Below are 21700 nucleotides of genomic sequence, written 5' to 3' on the forward strand. Positions count from 1 at the left end.
TGAAAGCCTCCCACATGTCAGATGTTGATTTGCCCTCAAACATCCGCCCCCAATCTATGCTCTTCAGTTCCCGCCTAATATTGTTATAATTAGCCTTCCCCCAATTTAGCACATTCATCCTCGGACCACTCTTATCCTTGTCCACCAGTACTTTAAAACTTACTGAATTGTGGTCACTGTTACCGAAATGCTCCCCTACTGAAACATCTACCACCTGGCCGGGCTCATTCCCCAATACCAGGTCCAGTACCGCCTCTTCCCTAGTTGGACTGTTTACATATTGTTTTAAGAAGCCCTCCTGGATGCTCCTTACAAACTCTGCCCCGTCTAAGCCCCTGGCACTAAGTGAGTCCCAGTCAATATTGGGGAAGTTGAAGTCTCCCATCACCACAACCCTGTTGTTTTTACTCTTTTCCAAAATCTGTCTACCTATCTGCTCCTCTATCTCCCGCTGGCTGTTGGGAGGCCTGTAGTATACCCCCAACATTGTGACTGCACCCTTCTTATTCCTGATCTCTACCCATATAGCCTCACTGCCCTCTGAGGTGTCCTCTCGCTGTATAGCTGTGATACTCTCCTGAACAAGTAGCGCAACTCCGCCTCCCCTTTTACATCCCCCTCTATCCCGCCTGAAACATCTAAATCCTGGAACGTTTAGCTGCCAATCCTGCCCTTCCCTCAACCAGGTCTCTGTAATGGCAACAACATCATAGTTCCAAGTAGTAATCCAAGCTCTAAGTTCATCTGCCTTACCCGTAATGCTCCTTGCATTAAAACATATGCACTTCAGGCCACCAGACCCGCTGTGTTCAGCAACTTCTCCCCGTCTGCTCTGCCTCAGAGCCACACTGTCCATATTCCCTAGTTCTCCCTCAACGCTCTCACCTTCTGACCTATTGCTCCCGTGCCCACCCCCCTGCCATACTAGTTTAAACCCTCCCGTGTGACACTAGCAAATCTCGCGGCCAGGATATTTATGCCTCTCCGGTTTAGATGCAACCCGTCCATCTTATACAGGTCACACCTGCCCCGGAAGAGCTCCCAGTGGTCCAGATAACCGAAACCCTCCCTCCTACACCAGCTGTTTAGCCACGTGTTTGTCTGCTCTATCTTCCTATTTCTAGCCTCACTGGCACGTGGCACAGGGAGTAATCCCGAGATTACAACCCTCGAGGTCCTGTCTTTTAACTTTCTGCCTAGCTCCCTGAACTCCTGCTGCAGGACCTCATGCCTCTTCCTGCCTATGTCGTTAGTACCAATATGTACAACGACCTCTACCTGTTTGCCCTCCCCCTTCAGGATTCCCTCTACCCGTTCGGAGACATCCTGGACCCTGGCACCAGGGAGGCAACATACCATCCTGGAGTCTCTTTCACGTCCACAGAAGCGCCTATCTGTTCCCCTGACTATAGAGTCCCCTATAACTATTACTCTTCTGCGCTTTGACCCTCCCTTCTGAACATCAGAGCCAGCCGTGGTGCCACTGCTCTGGCTGCTGCTGTTTTCCCCTGATAGGCTATCCCCCCCGACAGTATCCAAAGGGGTATATCTGTTCGAGAGGGGGACAACCACAGGGGATTCCTGCACTGACTGCCTGCCCTTTCTGGTGGTCACCCATTTCTCTGCCTGCACCTTGGGTGTGACCACACTTACATAACTGTGATCTATGACGCTTTCCGCCACCTGCATGCTCCTAAGTGCATCCAATTGCTGCTCCAACCGAACCATGCGGTCTGTGAGGAGCTGCAGTTGGGTGCACTTTCTGCAGATGAAGCCATCCAGGACGCTGGAAGCCTCCCGGACCTGCCACATCTCACAGTCAGAGCACAGCACCCCTCTAACTGACATTGCGTCAATTAATTAAAATTAAAATTTGTCTTTTTTTTTTTTAAATTACAAAGTTACTGTCAACTATCTGTTTCCTAGCACTAGATTTCTAATAGAAATGCAATAGCTAACTATAATATCCTCCGATCTCTGGCTTAGATATCCTCTAAATTATAATTAAGTTATTATGTTTAATTAGTTCCCAAATAGTCAAAAAAATTTAGGTTAGAATCCCAACCAGCCACTCAGGTCACAGCTTTTCTGTCCCCCCCCGACACACACAATTTGAAAAAAGGTATAAAAGTAAAAATCACTTGCTTACCTTCTGAGATGTTCTCAGGTTCTCTCGCTGACAGAGACTGCTCCTCCACCTCCAATCCTTGGCCTGCACAATGCTAATAATATATAATATAATATGGCACTTACCTTACACCAATGGGTCTTATTATTAGGTTAGAGGAGGAGGGTGGGTGGGAGACACTACACGTGTAGTGTCTCGGGTTTCCTCTCCACCAGAATTTATTGGGGGGGGGGGGGGGGGACTTGCCAGAGGTCGAACTTCCGGTTCCCGCCGAAATCCAAAGGGCTGCTCCTGTAAAGGTAAGAGCTTTTAAACTAACTACTCACCTCCCAGAAGGCCCCTGCGCACCGCTGCCGCCGAAATCCAAAGGGCTGCTCCTGTAAAGGTAAGGTTTTTAAACTCACTACTCACCTCCAAGAAGGCCCCTGCGCACCGCTGCCGCCGAAATCCAATGGGCTGCTCCTGTAAAGGTAAGAGCTTTTAAACTAACTACTCACCTCCCAGAAGGCCCCTGCGCACCGCTGCCGCCGAAATCCAAAGGGCTGCTCCTGTAAAGGTAAGGTTTTTAAACTCACTACTCACCTCCAAGAAGGCCCCTGCGCACCGCTGCCGCCGAAATCCAATGGGCTGCTCCTGTAAAGGTAAGAGCTTTTAAACTAACTACTCACCTCCCAGAAGGCCCCTGCGCACCGCTGCCGCCGAAATCCAAAGGGCTGCTCCTGTAAAGGTAAGGTTTTTAAACTCACTACTCACCTCCAAGAAGGCCCCTGCGCACCGCTGCCGCCGAAATCCAATCAATAGAGGGATACGGACCCAGGAAGTGTAGAAGATTGTAGTTTAGTCGGGCAGCATGGTCGGCACGGGCTTGGAGGGCCGAAGGGCCTGTTCCTGTGCTGTACATTTCTTTGTTCTTTGTGATAGTGGATCCATTGGTTATAATATTCCAAAATTCCCTGGACACGGGAAAGGTTCCAGTGGATTGGAAAAATGCTAACGTAACGCCCTTTATTCAAAAAGGGAGGGAGGCAGAATGTGGGAAATTACAGACCAGTAAGTTTAACATCTGTTGTTGGAAAATTGTTAGAATCCATTATCAAGGATGTAATATCGGGACATTTGGAAAGTCAAAGTGCTATCCATCACAGTCAGCATGGTTTTGTGAATGGCAAATCATGTTTGAGTAATTAGCTAGAATTCTTCGAAGATGTAACAAGCAAAGTGGATAATGGGGATGCTGTAGATGTAGTATATCTGGGCTTCCGGAAGGCATTTGATAAGGTGCCGCACAGAAGGTTAATTCACAAGATGAGATCACATGGGATTAGGGGTAACTTATTAGCTTGGATAGAAAACTGGCTGATGGACAGGAGTGGGGATAAATGGGTCTATTTCTGGAAGACAAGATGTAACTAGTGGGGGTGCAACAGGGTTCAGTCCTTGGGGCCCCAGCTATTTACAATCTATCTTAACGACTCGGATACAGGGATAGAAGGATCTATAGCCAAATTCGCAGATGACACAAAAATAGGTGGGACAGTAAGTTGCAATGAGGGAATAAGAACCTTACAAATGGATATAGATAGGTTAGGAGAGTGGGCCAAAATGTGGCAGATGGAGTTTAACGTGGATAAGTGTGAGGTCATGCATTTTGGTCGGAAAAATGGAAAGACAACTTGTTATCTAAATGGGGAGAGACTTCGGGAAGCTCCGATGCAGAGGGATCTGGGTGTTCGCGTGCATCAGTCACAGAAAACGAGCGTGCAGGTATCACAGGTAATAAAGAAAGCAAATGGAATGTTGGGATTTATAGCTAAAGGAATTGAGTATAAAGGTAAGGAAGTGTTGTTGCTACTGTACAAGCAGTGATTGTGCACAGTTTTGGTCCCTTATTAGAGGAAAGATGTAGTGACATTGGAGGCAGTTCAGAGGAGGTTCACTAGGTTGATTCCAGGGATGAGGGGTTTGTCGTATGAGGAGAGATTGAGCAGTTTAGGCCGATACTCTCTCGAGTGGAGATCTAATTGCAGATGATACGACTGTGGTGGGTCGTATCGCAAACAGCGACGAATCAGACTACAGGAGGGAGATAGATCACTTGGTTGCATGGTGTACCGAAAACAGCCTCTTTCTAAATGTTGGAAAGACCAAGGAACTGATCATCGACTTCAGGAAGCGCAGCACGACACACCCTCCCCGTCTACATCAATGGCTCTGAAGTGGAGATGGTCGATAGCTTTAAGTTCCTGGGGGTCACCATCACCAAGAGTCTGTCCTGGTCCACTCACGTTGATACAACAGTCAAGAAAGCCCAACAACGTCTCTACTTCCTACGGAAGCTAAAGAAATTAGGCATGTCTGCATCGACTCTCGCAAACTTCTCCAGATGTGCGATAGAGAGCATCCTATCCGGCTGCATCACGCTGGTATGGCAACTGCTCAGTCCAAGATCGCAAGAAACTGCTGAGTGTGGTCAACTCAGCCCAACGCATCACACCCAACTTGCCACCCCCCCACATTGATTCTGTCTACACCTCCCGCTGCCTCAGGAAGGCAGACAGCATTGTCAGAGACCCCTCCCACCCAGGCATTGCCCTCTTCCAGACCCTTCCATCAGGCAGAAGGTACAGAAGTCTGAAGACTCGCACATCCAGACATAGGAACAGCTTCTTCCCCACAGCTACAAGACTCCTCAACGACTCCCCCTCGGACTGATCTGTTCCCTGTAAGAACACTATTCACGATGCCCTATGCTGCTCTTGCCCATGTATTTGCTTTGTTTGGCCCCTTGTTCCGCACTGTAACCAATCACTATTTGTCAATGTTCTCTGTTGATTATTCTTTTGTCTACTGTGTACGTACTGTGTACATTCCCTCGGCCGCAGAAAAATACTTTTCACTGCACTTCGGTACATATGACAATAAATCAAATCAAATTGAGGTATACAAGATGCTAAAAGGTACGGATATAGGGTGGCATGGTAGCACAGTGGTTAGCACTGTTGCTGCACAGCTCCAGTGTCCCAGGTTCGATTCCCCCGCTTGAGTCACTGTCTGTGCGGAGTCTGCACATTCTCCCCGTGTCTGCGTGGGTTTCCTCCAGGTGCTCTAGTTTCCTCCCACAAGTCCCACATGTTAGGTGAATTGGGCATTCTGAATTCTCCCTCAGTGTCCCCGGACAAGCGCCGGAGTGTGGTGGCGAGGGGATTTTGGGATTTTCACAGTAGCTTCATTGCAGTGTTAATGTAAGCCTACTTGTGACACTAATAAAGATTATTATTAAAAAAAGTAGACATGGAGCGGATGCTTCCTCTTGTGCGGCAGTCTAAAACGAGCGGTCACAATCTTAGAATAAGAGGTAGCAAATTTAAAATGGATTTGAGGAGAAACTATTTCTCCCAAAAAGTTGTGAATCTGTGGAATTCGCTACCCCCGAGTGCGATAGCTGCTGGGATAGTGAGTAAAATTAAGGAGGTGTTGGACAGATTTTTAAAAATGACTTTATCAGAGTTACAAAGCCAGGGCTCAGAGTGTGGACAGGGGCAAACCCCTAATCCAGCTCCTTGCCTGCTCCAAAAAACAATTCAAATTGAATCCAATTCACAGTCTCCACAAGAGAGACATACCAGATCCAGTCATTACACATGACCTCACGCTCATCTTAGCCAAAAGGCCGAGGAGCGATGATTTTTAATTGGTAATGGGTTGAAGGGTTATGGAGAATGGGCAGGATAGTGGGGTTAAGGCCAGGATGGGATCAGCCATGATCACATTGAGGATGTTAGGCCTGGGAGACTAAATTGCCGACTCCCGCTCCTCGGTCATGTGTTCTAGGGAGGAGATGCTCTGGCTGCTTTTGTAATCCAGCTCTTGGATTGTAACGTTGTAGGTAGCATATGAGGAACATATCAGTCATAGAATTTACAGTGCAGAAGGAGGCCATTTGGCCCATCGAGTCTGCACCGGCCCTTGGAAAGAGCACCCTACCTAATCCCATACCTCCACCCTATCCCCACACCTCCACTCTATCCCTGTAATCTCCCCTAACCTTTTTTGGACACTAAGGGCAATTTATCACAGCCAATCCACCTAACCTGCACGTCTTTGGACTGTGGGAGGAAACCGGAGCATCCGGAGGAAACCCACGCAGACACTGGGAGAACGTGCAGACTCCGCACAGACAGTGACCCAGGCCGGGAATTGAACCTGGGACCCTGGCGCTGTGAAGCAACTGAGCTAACCGCTGTGCTACCGTGCTGCCCATTAGTCATGATAGAATGGTGGAGCAGATTCGATTGGCCGAATTCTGCTCCAATATCTTATGAAACATGTCCTCTGTCACTTGCCCGCCATGCGCCCCCTGCCCGCCATGCGCCCCCTGCCCGCCATGCGCCCCCTGCCCGCCATGCGCCCCCTGCCCGCCATGCGCCCCCTGCCCGCCATGCGCCCCCTGCCCGCCATGCGCCCCCTGCGACCTTTCTGCAACTCCATGTGTTATTGGAATTGCAGAGATCTGCCTGATGTTCGATTTCTTGTTTGCAGCTGACCTTTGTTTCCAGGTTTTCTCCTCTGCCTGTCACGGAGTATCAATATTAACTCTATTTATTGCTCTATTTGTCTCCCCTAGGGAAGGAACTGGTGGATTATATCGCCAAGTACTTGAGTACTCTGAGGGAACGCTGTGTTTATCCTGATGTGAAACCTGGATACATGAGGAACCTCCTGCCAGCCAGTGCTCCCCAGGAGGGTGAGAGCTGGGACAGCATCTTTGAGGATGTTGAAAGGATCATCATGCCCGGGGTAGGGACATGTCTCCACCACCACCCCTCCCGGAGGTCACGCCCCAAGCCTGGGCTGTAAACTGATGACTGAGATGCAGATCACTATTGCCCAAGCTATTGCCGCGACAAATGATCTGCTTGTGAATGTTGGAGTTCATCTTTTTAGCCTTTCGCTTTTTCTAGTCCGTTTTGGGATTTTCAGCTTTTAAATTTTGTGTTATTTGCAATGACAGAAATCTTGTGGTTTTCGTCCTTCGACAATCAAACTAGCGTTAATGAATGCTACAGAAACATGGAATAACATTCCCCAGACTGTAGCTTGTGGTTACATTCTGGGGATCTGTGTCCAGCTGTGTCTCTATCGGTTTAGCCTAAATTCTAGACTGACCTGGTTTACAATAATCTCACACTTGTCCGAGCAACATAGCAAAGTCCGTTAATGTGAAGGTTTAACTGTCAAACACCAATGACCTCATTTCAACAACTTCTCCTTTCAAAGGAGATCGGAATTTTACAAAGGACATTTGTAATCATAATTTATACAGGCATTAACACAGATGACATTTTAATGGTACAAATTTAGACATGACATTAAAACAAAATTTCAGGGGACTTCTGGTCGAGCTCTGCACAGGGCAGCTCCCGCTAAAGGACTAAACTTTTTTTTTTTTTTTTTTTGTTAGTTTGTTTAGTCCCGGGGGTATTTTTGTATTTAGAACCCACGCAGTGCTCCCCCGAAGGTACGAGCAGGAAGGGAAAAGCCGCAAGGGACTGACCGACGGTAAACAGAGGCCCGAGGGGAAAGAAAAGTGTGTGAGAGGAGCCGGAGACTCCGAAGCGGCTCAGGAGAGTCGCATCCCATTCCCCAAACAGAACTTGCGCCTAAGAGCGTGAGCTTGCCCGACCGAGCCCCCCCCCCCCCCCCCCCCACAGCAGGAGAGTGCCGCGGCAGAAGAGGAGCAGCAACCCGGACTGCGAAGCTAGAGACTCAAGCGTCTGGAGCAGAGCCAGCGACCAAGAGAGAGAGACTCCCCTCCCACCACGGACCTGCAGTGACCACGTGGTGAGCAGCGAGACAAAGAGGGACTCCAGACCAGCGAACCCCGCTGACCCAGTGAGAGGGAAGGGAAGGGAGGAGGCGAAGGAGAAGGGGGGGAAAAAAATAAAGAGAAAAGGAAAGAAAGAAAGGAAGGGAGCCAACCACAACAAACCCCCCCCCCCCCCCAACAAATAAAAAAGGAAGTTTGAGGCAGGTCGAGCGAGAGCAGAGTAGCGGGGGAAGGGAGAGCAACCCCAGGGTAAGGAACAGAAGCGGGGAAAGAGAGAGACCGATGACTGGAGGAAAGAAAAACGCCCAAGTGAAGGGACAGCGAGACACGAGCAGCAGCAACAGCTAGGGGAAGGCGCAGGAGCGGCGGACGAGCAGGCAGGCCGCCCCACGAGACGGAGGTTCAGGCGGACCAAACAGCAGAGCGGGAGCAGGACGCAGCGACCAGCATCAAGGAGGCGCTCTGGTTGGAGCTCCACGCAATGATGAAGGAGGCGCTGGCGGAGACGACGCACAAAATGCAGCAGAACATCGAAGGCCTGGGAAGGAAAGTGGCGGCACAGGAAAAAACGATTCTGGAGTTGGAGAGGGCCACCTCGGACCAGAGCGACAGGGTGATAACCCTAGAAGCCGAGTTCAAAAGGTTAGTAACGGCCCAAGGGAGCTAAGAGGTAAAGTGGAGGACCAGGAAAATAGGTCCAGATGGCAGAACATTAAAATAGTGGGTCTGCCGGAAGGGATAGAGGGATAGAGGGCAGAGACTGTTATTCTCCAAGTCTGAATAAAGATTGTAGACTTCCAGTTAACACAAATACTTTATTCAGTGGGTTTGTTCTGTTTCCAGAGCTTAACTAGATATAATACAGTCGCGAGGTATGACCAGTGAAGCTAAGGTAAGCTGCCTGTGCTGAGCTGTCTCTGTCTGCTGCTGCTCACTAGCCCTGTGTTTCTGAAAGAGGCGGATCCTCCCTTGGGCTGGACCCTTTATACCCGTCTCTGATGCTGCCCTCTAGTGATGCTGTGGCTGTTACATCTGTCTGCAGCCCCTGGTGTATGTGTAGATGGATGTACAGATCACTACAGAGACCCAACAGGCTACATCACCCAAATGATGGGCAAGCTAGTGGCAAAGGAGGTGTTCCCAAACCCACCGGAAATAGACCGGGCGCACAGGTCGCTCTGACCCAAGCCCAAAGCTGGGGACCAGCCCAGAGCAATCATTGCGAAGTTGCACCGGTTCCAGGACCAGGAGAAAATCCTAAAGTGGGCCCGGCAAACGAAACCGAGCACGTGGGAAGGGAAGACCATGAGGGTGCATCAGGACAATGGGGCGGACCGAGTTCAACAAGGCAAAATCAGCACTGCACAAAAGCAAGGCAACATTTGAGATGTTATTCCCGGCCAAACTCTGGGTAACATTTGAGGGGAAAGAGCTGTATTTTAACACCCCAGCGGCGGCTGATGAGTTTGTTAGAGCGAACAAACTGGGGGAGGAGCACACGCACCCGCAATGAAAGACATGGGGACGGAAAAGGAAGTGAAGACCAGAACAAAGAGCAGAGGACAGTCCGCAAACCAGGACAATGGGATCATGAACTGTGCACATGTGTGTTATGCCTTGCGCGGGACTGTGCTGCCTCGTTTCAGGGCTTGTCTCCTCTCTCAATGCAATAGGGGGGGGGGGGGGGATGGAGCGAGGGAAATGAGGGTGAGGAAAGCAAACAGGAGGACGAGACCAGGGCCAGTAGGAGGAAGGTTAAACAGGGCCAGAACTGGGCGAATACTGGGAGGAAGGCTACCGTACTAGCGAGGAGGGCCAGCACTGGAGGGCAGGAAGGAAGGAGGACCGTGGCGCACCTCTCGGGGGAGAGGGAGCACCTGGCACAAGGAGGAAAAGGGGGGGGGGGGACAGAGGGACGGGGGCTATGGGGAGGAGAGGAGTCGGGAGGGGGAGAGGAGTCGAGGGGAGAGCACATAACAAAAGAGAAGCAAAGAGAAGGGTGAGATAGTGAAGCAGTACAGACACAGGCCTGGAGCACTCGGGAGGGCATCAGGGCGAAGGGAGACCCTGGAGTGCAGGGGTGCACCCACGTGGCGTACACAGAGCTGGCGGCCACATTGGGTGCCCCCTGGACAAAGGGAAACCCCAGAGTGCTGGTGCCCAATCCCATGGTGAGAGCGGTGACCCTGGCCATTTCGGACGGCCCCTAGCAAAGGGAAACCCCGGAGTGCAGGGGGGCGTCCACCAGGTAAGTATGGGTGATTCCACAGGACCGGGGGTGGGGGGGGAGTCAGAAACCCCCCACCAGGATTGTTACCTGGAACGTAAGGGGACTCAACGGCCCAGTGAAAAGATCCAGAGTCTTCGCCCACCTAAGAAGCCTAAAAGCAGACATAATCTACCTACAAGAGACGCACCTGAGGGAGAAGGACCGACTGCTGGTAAGGAAGGGCTGGGTGGGACAGACATACCATTCATGCTACGGGACGAGGGCTAGGGGGGTAGCAATATTAATTAGCAAGAGGATGAGGTTTACGGAAACCAAGACAGTTACGGACCCAGGGGGACGGCACGTCATGGTCAGCGGTGTCCTGGAAGGGGCACCGGTCATACTGGTAAATGTGTACGCTCCCAACTGGGATGACACCGAATTCATAAAGAAGACCCCGACCTTGACGCACACCGACTGATCATGGGGGGTGACTTTAACTGCGTGCTGGACCCACTGACCGACCGACCAAACCCCAGAACGGGGAAAACGCCTGGCATGGCTAGGGAGCTAGGGGCCTTCATGGAACAGATGGGGGCGGTGGACTCATGGAGGTTCCTGCACCCGGGAGAAAAGGAGTTCGCATTCTTTTCGCAGGTGCACAAAATTGATGCACAATCAAATTTCCAGGCTCACCCTCGAGTGCACCCTGTTTCTGCTCTCCTGTGGGTGTGTTTTCGGCCGTTCTGATCTATCCTTTAAAACACGCCAGCCAGTGCTTGAAGATTCCCACTGAGTTCGCCGCGTGGGGGCTGAGTTGCAGACACTCCGGCTTGATTCGGAGCTCCCTCCTTTTAAATCTAGCTTATTAAATTGATGCACGATCAATGACCACTAAAGCGAGGTTGTAGTCCAACTGAAGGCTTTAGTAAGCTAGATGTTTCCCCCAGCAGCTCAGGTACAGAATGAAGGCTGCTGGGACGGCACGGGCTCTTATACCCCGCCTAGCAGGGCGGAGCTACCATACAGCTTGACCAGTAGGAAGCATACAATATCTACCAGTGGTGTTCCAGCATTACCAGGTACCGTAATACCTCTACACAGACTACCACATTCACCCCCTGTTAAAAAAGAGTTCGGCGGGGGTGGTGGCCTGATACTACAAACATGGTAATGTGGTAGAATTAGTTATGGAGGTACCGTAATACCTCCGGAGAGTGTTTTGTAACTATTTACAATTCTATTAACTATTTACAATTTATGATTTAAATTTACAATTTAAGGAGACCGTATCCTGGCAGCCGTCGGGATACGTCACGTAGGCGTGCTGGGGGTTAGCGTGGAGAAGATGGACCCTCTCGAACAATGGGTCCGACTTGTGCGCCTGCAATAGTTTTCACAGCAGGATGGGTCCGGGAGCTGCCAGCCAGGTCGGGAGTGAGGTCCCAGAGGAGGACTTCCTGGGGAAGACCAGGAGACGTTTGTGAGGTGTCTGGTTGGTGGTGGTACAAAGCAGTGATCGGATGGAGTGGAGGGCATCCGGGAGGACTTCTTGCCAGCGGGAGACTGGGAGATTCCTGGATCGTAGGACCAGTAGGACAGTCTTCCAGACCGTTCCGTTCTCCCTCACTACCTGTCCGTTACCCCGGGGGTTGTAACTGGTCGTCCTGCTCGAGGCGATGCCCTTGCTGACAGGAAGTGACGCAGTTCGTCGCTCATAAAGGAGGACCCCCTATCACTGTGTATGTACGTGGGGAACCCGAACAGTGCAAAGATGCTATGGAGGGCCTTGATGACGGTGGTTGCGGTCATGTCTGGGCAGGGGATGGCGAATGGGAACCGGGAGTACTCGTCAATCACGTTCAGGAAGTATGTGTTGCGGTTGGTGGAGGGGAGGGGGCCTTTGAAGTCCATGCTGAGGCGTTCAAAGGGACGGGAAGCCTTTATCAGGTGCGCTTTCTCTGGCCGGTAGAAGTGCGGTTTGCACTCCGTGCAGATTTGGCAGTTCCTGGTGGCTGTCCTGACCTCCTCGATGGAGTAGGGCAGGTTGCGGGTCTTGATAAAGTGGAAAAAGCGAGTGACCCCCGGGTGGCAGAGGTCCTCGTGGAGGGCTCGGAGGCGGTCCACTTGTGCACATGTGCCGCGGGACAGGGCGTCAGGAGGCTCGTTTAGCTTCCCGGGACGATACAAGATCTCGTAGTTATAGGTGGAGAGTTCGATCCTCCACCGCAAGATCTTGTCGTTTTTTATCTTGCCCCGCTGTGCATTATCGAACATGAATGCCACCGACCGTTGGTCAGTGAGGAGAGTGAATCTCCTGCCAGCCAGGTAATGCCTCCAATGTTGCACAGCTTCTACTATGGCCTGGGCCTCCTTTTCGACTGAGGAATGGTGGATTTCGGAGGCGTGGAGGGTACGTGAGAATAAGGCCACGGGTCTGCCCGCTTGGTTGAGGGTGGCCGCCAGAGCTACGTAAGACGCGTCGCTCTCGACCTGGAAGGGGAGGGACTCATCGATGGCGCGCATCGTGGCCTTTGCAATATCCGTTTTGATGCGGCTGAAGGCCTGGCGGGCCTCTATCGACAGGGGAAATACTGTGGATTGGATCAGGGGACGGGCCTTGTCCGCATAGTTGGGGACCCACTGGGCGTAGTAACTGAAAAACCCTCGCCAGCGCTTCAGGGCCTTGGAGCAGTGAGGGAGGGGGAACTCCATAAGGGGGCGCATGCGCTTAGGGTCGGGACCTATAACTCCATTTCGCACGACATAGCCGAGGATGGCTAGGCGGTCGGTGCTAAATACGCATTTATTCTAGTTGTATGTAAGGTTAAGGATCTTTGCGGTCTGGAGGAATTTTCGGAGGTTGGTGTCGTGGTCCAGCTGGTCGTGGCCGCAGATGGTGACATTATCGAGATACGGGAATGTTGCCCGTAAACCATACGGGTCAACCATTCGGCCCATCCCGCGCTGGAAGACCGAGACCGAAGGTGACACCGAAGGGAATCCTTAAGAAGTGATAGAGCCGCACATCTGCCTCGAAGGCAGTGTATTTGCGGTCACGAGTGCGGATGGGGAGCTGGTGGTAGGCGCACTTAAGGTCCACCGTGGAGAATACCTTGTAATGCGCAATCCTGTTTACCAGGTCGGATATGCGGAGGAGACGGTACGCGTCCAGCTGCGTAAACCTGTTGATGGTCTGACTGTAGTCAATGACCATCCTATGCTTCTCCCTGGTCTTTACCACCACTACTTGAGCTCTCCAGGGACTGTTGCTAGCTTCAATGACCCCTTCCCTCAGTAGCCTTTGGACCTCTGACCTAATAAAGATCCGATCCTGGGCACTGTACCGTCTGCTCCTGGTGGCGACGGGTTTGCAATCTGGGGTGAGGTTCGCAAACAGGGAAGGCGGATCGAACTTGAGGGTCGCGAGGCCGCAGATAGTGAGGTGGGGTATAGGGCCGCCGAATTTAAAAGTTAGACTTTGGAGATTACGCTGGAAGTCTAACCCTAGGAGTGTGGATGCACAGAGGTGGGGAAGGACGTAGAGCTGGTAATTTTTAAACTCCCTTCCCTGGACTGTGAGGTTTGCTGCACAAAACCCCTTTATCTCTACTGAGTGGGAACCGGAGGCCAGGGAGAGTTTTTGATTAACGGGGTGGACGGGGAGAGAACAGCGCCTTACCGTGTCGGGGTGTATGAAGCTCTCCGTGCTCCCAGAGTCGATTTAAGCAGGACGTCTCGTGCCCGTTGATAAGTACAGTCGTTGTAACAGTTGAGAGTGTTCGAGGCCGGGACTGATCCAGAGTCTCCGAGGCTAATCTCAGCAGTTGAGTGTTCTCTTCGGGCGGTGTGCGGTCAGCCGAGCTGGGGTCCTGGGAGTCCATCCAAGATGTCGGCTCCCATTGGTCGCACATGGCCGGGGTGCACAAAATGACGGCGCCCATCCATCTAACATGGCGTCCCCGGGACAAGATGGCGGCGCCCGGGGGCTGCACGTGGCCCTGGAGTAAGATGGCGGCGCCCGCTGGCCGCACGGGGACCGTGGAGATGTTTGTGGTGGCGGTCCGAATTCGGCCCCGGAGACCGCGGCGACCGCATGGGCCTGGCATAATGGCCCTTTTTACCGCATCCCTTGCAGGTGGATGCGCGGGCCGGGCAGCGCTGGCGGGGGTGCTTGGCCTGCTCGCAAAAGTCGCAGTGGGGCCCCCCGGGATTGCCAGGCCGCCTTGCAGCACAAGCTTGTGGGGGGATGGAGAATGTCTCTGGGTCGGCTGCGGAGGGGTTCCACGCTGCCCAGGGGGCTGCCGCGTGGTCGGGAATGTAAGCGCGGGCGTTTCTGGAGGCCACGTCCAGGGAGCCGGCAAGGGCCCGTGCCTCCTTGAGGCCGAGGATGTCTTTTTCCAGCAATTGCTGGCGGATCTGGGAGGACCGCATACCTGCCACAAAAGCGTCCCTGATCAAGAGTTCTGTGTGGTCGCTCGCCGAAACTTGCGGGCAGCTGCAGTTTCGCCCCAACAACAGGAGCGCACGGTAGAATTCGTCCAGCGATTTTCCCCAGGGATTTGCCGCCTTGTTGCTCGCAGATGTCGGGCGTAGACCTGGTTTACTGGGCGATATAATGTCCTTTTCGCAGCTCTATTGCCGCATCGAAGTCTTCCGCGTCCTCGATGAGGGTGTAAATTTCCGGGCTCACCCTCGAGTGCACCCTGTTTCTGCTCTCCTGTGGGTGTGTTTTCGGCCGTCCTGAGATACCCTTTAAAGCACGCCAGCCAGTGCTTGAAGATTGCCACTGAGTTCGCCGCATGGGGGCTGAGTTGCAGACACTCCGGCTTGATTCGGAGCTCCATCCTTTTAAATCTAGCTTATTAAATTGATGCACGATCAATGACCAGTAAAGCGAGGTTGTAGTCCAACTGAAGGCTTTAATAAGCTAGATGTTTCCCCCAGCAGCTCAGGTACAGAATGAAGGCTGCTGGGGCGGCTCAGGCTCTTATACCCTGTCTAGCAGGGCGGAGCTACCATACAGCTTGACCAGTAGAAGCATACAATATCTACCAATGGTGTTCCAGCATTACCAGGTACCGTAATACCTCTACACAGACTACCACATTCACCCCCTGTTAAAAAAGAGTCTGGCGGGGCTGGTGGCCTGATACTACAAATATGGTAACGTGGTAGAATTAGTTAGGGAGGTACCGTAATACCTCCGTACAGCGGGGAAATCGGTGCTTCCAGAGATCACGGGAACGGACTACTCCGCGATCATTATCTCCGACCACACTCCACATTATATGGATGTGAGGTTGGAGACAGGCTGTGCCCAGCGCCCCACATGGAGGCTGGACACGGACCTCCTGGCTGACGAGGCCTCCTATTGCAGTCCATAGGCGACTACGTAGGCAACTGGGAGGTGTATGTAGAAAGTAAGGAGGCATGGGATAGTGGGAAATTTGGCCAGTTGGATAACGAACTGGCTAACCGATAGAAGTCAGAGAGTGGTGGTGGATGGTAAATATTCAGCCTGGATCCCAGTTACCAGTGGCGTACCGCAGGGATCAGTTCTGGGTCCTCTGCTGTTTGTGATTTTCATTAATGACTTGGATGAGGGAGTTGAAGGGTGGGTCAGTAAATTTGCAGACGATACGAAGATTGGTGGAGTTGTGGATAGTGAGGAGGGCTGTTGTCGGCTGCAAAGAGACATAGATAGGATGCAGAGCTGGGCTGAGAAGTGGCAGATGGAGTTTAACCCTGAAAAGTGTGAGGTTGTCCATTTTGGAAGGACAAATATGAATGCGGAATATACGGTTAACGGTAGAGTTCTTGGCAATGTGGAGGAGCAGAGAGATCTTGGGGTCTATGTTCATTCATCTTTGAAAGTTGCCACTCAAGTGGATAGAGCTGTGAAGAAGGCCTATGGTGTGCTTGCGTTCATTAACAGAGGGATTGAATTTAAGAGCCGTGAGGTGATGATGCAGCTGTACAAAACTTTGGTAAGGCCACATTTGGAGTATTGTGTACAGTTCTGGTCGCCTCATTTTAGGAAGGATGTGGAAGCTTTGGAAAAGGTGCAAAGGAGATTTACCAGGATGTTGCCTGGAATGGAGGAAAGGTTGAGGGTGCTAGGCCTTTTCTCATTAGAACGGAGAAGGATGAGGGGCGACTTGATAGAGGTTTATAAGATGATCAGGGGAATAGATAGAGTAGACAGTCAGAGACTTTTTCCCCGGGTGGAACAAACCATTACAAGGGGACATAAATTTAAGGTGAAAGGTGGAAGATATAGGAGGGATATCAGAGGTAGGTTCTTTACCCAGAGAGTAGTGGGGGCATGGAATGCACTGCCTGTGGAAGTAGTTGAGTCGGAAACATTAGGGACCTTCAAGCAGCTGTTGGATAGGTACATGGATTACGGTAAAATGATATAGTGTAGATTTATTTGTTCTTGAGGGCAGCACGGTAGCATTGTGGATAGCACAATGCTCACAGCTCCAGGGTCCCAGGTTCGATTCCGGCTTGGGTCACTGTCTGTGCGGAGTCTGCACGTCCTCCTCGTGTCTGCGTGGGTTTCCTCCGGGTGCTCCGGTTTCCTCCCACAGTCCAAAGATGTGCAGGTTAGGTGAATTGGCCAATGATAAATTGCCCTTAATGTCCAAAATTGCCCTTGGTGTTGGGTGGAGGTGTTGAGTTTGGGTAGGGTGCTCTTTCCAAGAGCCGGTGCAGACTCAAAGGGCCGAATGGCCTCCTTCTGCACTGTAAATTCAATGATAATCTATGATTAATCTAGGACAAAGGTTCGGCACAACATCGTGGGCCGAAGGGCCTGTTCTGTGCTGTATTTTCTATGTTCTATGTCTCACCCTCCATGTTTTGGGAGGCATTGAAGGCTGTGATTAGAGGAGAGATCATAGCCTACAAGGCAAGTAGAGATGGGGAAGAGAGGGTGGCCAGGCAACAGCTAGTGGACTCCATTCTGGAAGTTGATAGAAAATACTCCGAGGCCCCGACCGTAGGGCTGCAGGCGGAGAGGAAAAAGCTGCAAATGGACTTTAACCTGCTATCCACTAGGGAAGCAGTGTACCAACTCCGTGAGACACGGGGGACCTTCTACGAACACGGAGACTAGGCTGGCCGCCTATTGGCTCACCAGCTGAGAAAGCAGGCAGCCACAAGGGAAATAGCGCAGATAAAGGATAGCAGAGGCAGATTGGTAACAGAGCCAAAGGAGGTCAATCAGGCATTCGAGACCTTCTACCGGGGACTGTACACCTCCGAGCCCCCCAACCGGGACGCGGGAATGAAACAGCTCCTAGACAGACTGGAACTACCAGTTGTGGGGGAGACAGAAGGGGGGAGCTTGGAGCACCAATAGACCTGGGAGAAATCATGGAGAGCATCAGCTCCATGCAGGCGGGGAAGGCATCGGGACCCGATGGGTTCCCGGCGGACTTCTACAAACAGTCCTGGCCCCACACCTAAGGGACATGTTCGCGGACTCACTGTCAAGGGGCACCCTGCCCCCAACGCTAGCGCAGGCCACAATCTCACTTGATACCTAAAAAAGATAAAGACCTGACGGAATGTGGATCATACAGACCCATTTCACTGCTGAACGTGGATGTGAAAATACTCGCAAAGGTCCTGGCCAAAAGGCTGGAGGCCTGTGTACCAGAGGTGGTCGCAGAGGACCAAACCGGCTTTGTCACGGGTAGGCAGCTCACAGCGAACATCAGGCGGCTGCTGAACGTAATAATGACCCCCTCTGGGGAGAGAACACCAGAGATGATCGTCTCCCTGGACGCAGAAAAGGCCTTCGACCGAGTCGAATGGAAATACCTCCTCGAGGTACTGGAACGGTTTGGGCTAGGAGCGGGATTCACCGCCTGGGTGAGGCTCCTGTACAACGCTCCCAAAGCGAGCGTCCGAACTAACACCACCAGCTCTGAATACTTCCAGCTACAGAGAGGAACAAGACACGGCTGCCCCCTGTCCCCACTCATGTTCGCGCTAGCCATCGAACCCCTGGCGATAGCCCTGCGGGACACGAAAAGCTGGAAGGGAATCTGGAGAGGAGACAGAGAGCACAGAGTCTCACTCTATGCAGGTGACCTGCTCCTCTATGTCTCGAAGCCACAGGAGGGACTGACGGCAATACTGCAAATGCTGAAAGAGTTTGGAACCTTCTCGGGCTACAAACTTAACCTGGGCAAAAGCGAGGCATTCCCAGTGAACCCAAAAGGGTGAGGGGCAGAGCTGGAGGGGCTCCCGTTCAAAACGACCCAGAACAGGTTCCGCTACCTGGGGATCCAGACAGCCAGAGACTGGACACATCCACAAGTGGAACCTGACCAGCCTGGTGGAGGAAGTAAGAAGAGACCTTCAACGGTGGGGCTCACTCCCACTCTCCCTGGCGGGGAGAGTGCAGACGATCAAGGTGATCGTACTGCCAAGGTTCCTCTTCCTGTTTCGATCCATCCCGATCTTCATCCCCAAGGCCTTTTTCCAAAACATAGACGGTCTAATCATGGCATTTGTGTGGGGGGGGGGCAAGAACCCGAGAATTCCCAAACCGACACTGCAAAGAGGGAAAGTCAGAGGGGGCCTGGCTCTACCGAACCTACAATACCACCACTGGGCAGCAACGGCAGAGAGAGTGAGGGGATGAGTACAAGAACCCGACACAGATTGGGTACAAGTGGAGGAAGCATCCTGTAAAGGAACAACCCTCCGGGCCCTGGCCACAGCAGCACTCCCATCCCCCTCAACAAGGTACACAACGGGCCCAGTGGTAGCGGCCACACTGAGAACGTGGACCCAGTTGAGACAGCACTTCGGGATAGCCAAAATGTCCCTCATGGCCCCCATCTGCGGCAATCACAGACTCCCCCCAGCCATGCTAGATACCACCTTCAAAAGATGGAGGTGGGACGGGGGCAAATTGACGGTCAGGGACTTCTACGTAGGGCACAGACTGGCGACACTAGACGAACTGACGAGGAAGTGGAAACTAGCAAAAGGACAGGAAATGGGACACCTCCAAATAAAATACTTCCTCCGCAAAGAGACAGTGGGGTACCCTGGGGCCCCAGAAAGCACACTACTAGAGGACCTGATAGGCACAAGCAGCGAGAAGGGGGGCTCTGTGGGAAAATATACGGACAGCTACTGGACGGAGCCCGGACTCCACTGGACGGGACCAGACAAAAATGGGAGGACGAACTGGGGACAGAGGTAGGATGGGGACTCTGGAGCGAAGCACTGAGCAGGGTGAACTCCACCTCCTCCTGCGCAAGGCTGAGCCTAATGCAGCTCAAAGTGGTGCACAGAGCGCACCTGACCAGAACCCGAATGAGCAGGTTCTTCCCGGAGGTGGAGGACAAATGTGAGCGGTGCCAGAGGGGCCCGGCCAACCACACCCACATGTTTTGGGCTTGCCCCAAGCTTGCTGGGTCCTGGACGGCCTTCTCCGAGGCAATGTCCAAGGTTGTGGGGGTGAGGGTGAAGCCATGCCCAATAGTGGCAATCTTCGGGGTATCGGAGCAGCCAGAGTTACACATGGGGAAGGGGGCCAACGCCCTCGCTTTCGCTTCCCTAAACGCACGTCGGAGAATCCTGCTCGGCTGGCAGTATACTTGGGGGCAGTGCGTCGGCCTGTTCCAAAACCTGTTCGAGGCCAACAATGAGGAACCAAACGACTGCGCAACCCGGGAAGGGTAGGGGGGGAAGGGGGCGATGGGTGCGGAAGGAAGGTGGGGAAACCACAAGAGAAGAGGAAGGGTGCTGAAACCAATGGGGGGCTGGGGAGGGGGGCGAGGAAGGGAGTATCAGACCGATCCATCGGGCAACAAACCGGGAGCTCCGGTTTCCTCCGACAGTCCAAAGATGTGCAAGTTAGGTGGTTTGGCCATGATCAATTGCCCTTAGTGTCCAAAAGGGTTGGGAGATACAGGGTGTGGTAGTAGAGGTATTACGGTACCTGGTATGCTGGAGCACCATTGGTGGAAACTGGATGCTTTCTATTGGTTAGGATGTATGGTAGCTCCGCCCTGCAAGGCGGGGTATAAGAGCCCGTGCCGCCCCAGCAGCCTTCTTTCTGTATCTGAGCTGGTGGGGGAAACATCTAGCTTATTAAAGCCTTCAGTTGGACTAAAACCTCGCTTTAGTGGTCATTGATCGTGCATCAATTTAATAAGCTAGTTTTTAAAAAAAGGATGGAGCTCCAAATCAAGCCGGAGTGTCTGCAACTCAGGCCCCACGCGGCGAACTCAGCGGCAATCTTCAAGCACTGGCTGGCGTGCTTTAAAGGGTATCTCAGGACAGCCGGAAACACACCCACGGGAGAGCAGAAACTGCAAGTCCTGCACTCGAGGATGAGCCCGGAAATTTACACCCTCATCGAGGACGCGGAAGACTTTGATGCAGCCATAGAGCTGCTAAAAGGACATTATATTCGCCCGGTAAACCAGGTCTACGCTCGACATCTGCGAGCAATGAGGCGACAAAGCCCTGGGGAATCGCTGGAAGAATTCTACCGTGCGCTCCTGGTGTTGGGGAGAAACTGCAGCTGCCCGCAGGTTTCGGCGAACGACCACACAGAACTCTTGATCTGGGACGCTTTCGTGGCAGGTATGCTGTCTTCCCAAATCCGCCAGTGATTGCTAGAAAAAGACACTCTAGCTCTCAAGGAGGCACGGGCCCTTGCAGGCTTCCTGGATGTGGCCTCCAGAAACGCCCGCGCTTACGTTCCCGACCGTGCGGCAGCCCCCTGGGCAGCGTGGAGCCCCTCCGCAGCCGACCCAGAGACATTCCCCATCCCCCCACAAGCTTGTGCTGCAAGGCGGCCTGGCAATCCCGGGGGGCCCCGCTGCTACCTTTGCGGACAGGCCAAGCGCCCCCGGCAGCGCTGCCCGGCCCGCGCATCCACCTGCAAGGGATGCGGCAAAAAGGGCCATTTTGTGGGGGTATGCCAGGCCCGTCGGTCGCTGCGGTCTCCGGTGGTGAATGCGGACCGCCACCACAAACCTCTCCATGGTCCCCGTGCGGCCAGCGGTCGCCGCCATCTTCCTACTCCAGGGCCACATGCGGCCCCCGGGCGCCGCCATCTTGTCCTGGGGATGCCACGTTAGAGGGATGGGCACCGCCATTTTGTGCCCCCCAAGCCATGTGCGACCAATGGGAGCCGCCATCTTTGATGAACCCCCAGGACCCCAGCTCGGCTGACCACACACTGCCTGAAGAGAACTCTCAAATGCTGAGATTAGCCTCGGTGACCCTGGATCAGTCCCGGCCTCGAACACTCAACTGCTACAACAGCAGTACTAATCAACGGGCACGAGACGTCCTGCTTAATCGACTCTGGGAGCACGGAGAGCTTCATACACCCCGACACGGTAAGGTGCTGTTCTCTCCTCGTCCACCCCATTAATCAAAAAATCTCCCTGGCCTCCGGTTCCCACTCAGTAGCGATAAAGGGGTTTTGTGCAGCAAACCTCACAGTCCAGGGAAGGGAGTTCAAACATTTCTGTCTCTACGACCTTCC

General features: G+C 52.9%; 1 protein-coding gene across 1 annotated transcript in view; it reads left to right on the plus strand.

The window, feature by feature from the left end:
• hdc (histidine decarboxylase) overlaps positions 1-21700 on the plus strand; it is a 206733-nt gene that overhangs the window by 20115 nt on the left and 164918 nt on the right. Inside the window, exon 2 of the mRNA XM_072470285.1 lies at positions 6753-6925. Coding sequence (XP_072326386.1) covers positions 6753-6925 — 173 coding nt within the window. The remainder of the gene's footprint in view (positions 1-6752; positions 6926-21700) is intronic.

Source organism: Scyliorhinus torazame, chromosome 12 (genome assembly GCF_047496885.1).
Source record: "Scyliorhinus torazame isolate Kashiwa2021f chromosome 12, sScyTor2.1, whole genome shotgun sequence".
Lineage (NCBI taxonomy): Eukaryota > Metazoa > Chordata > Chondrichthyes > Carcharhiniformes > Scyliorhinidae > Scyliorhinus > Scyliorhinus torazame.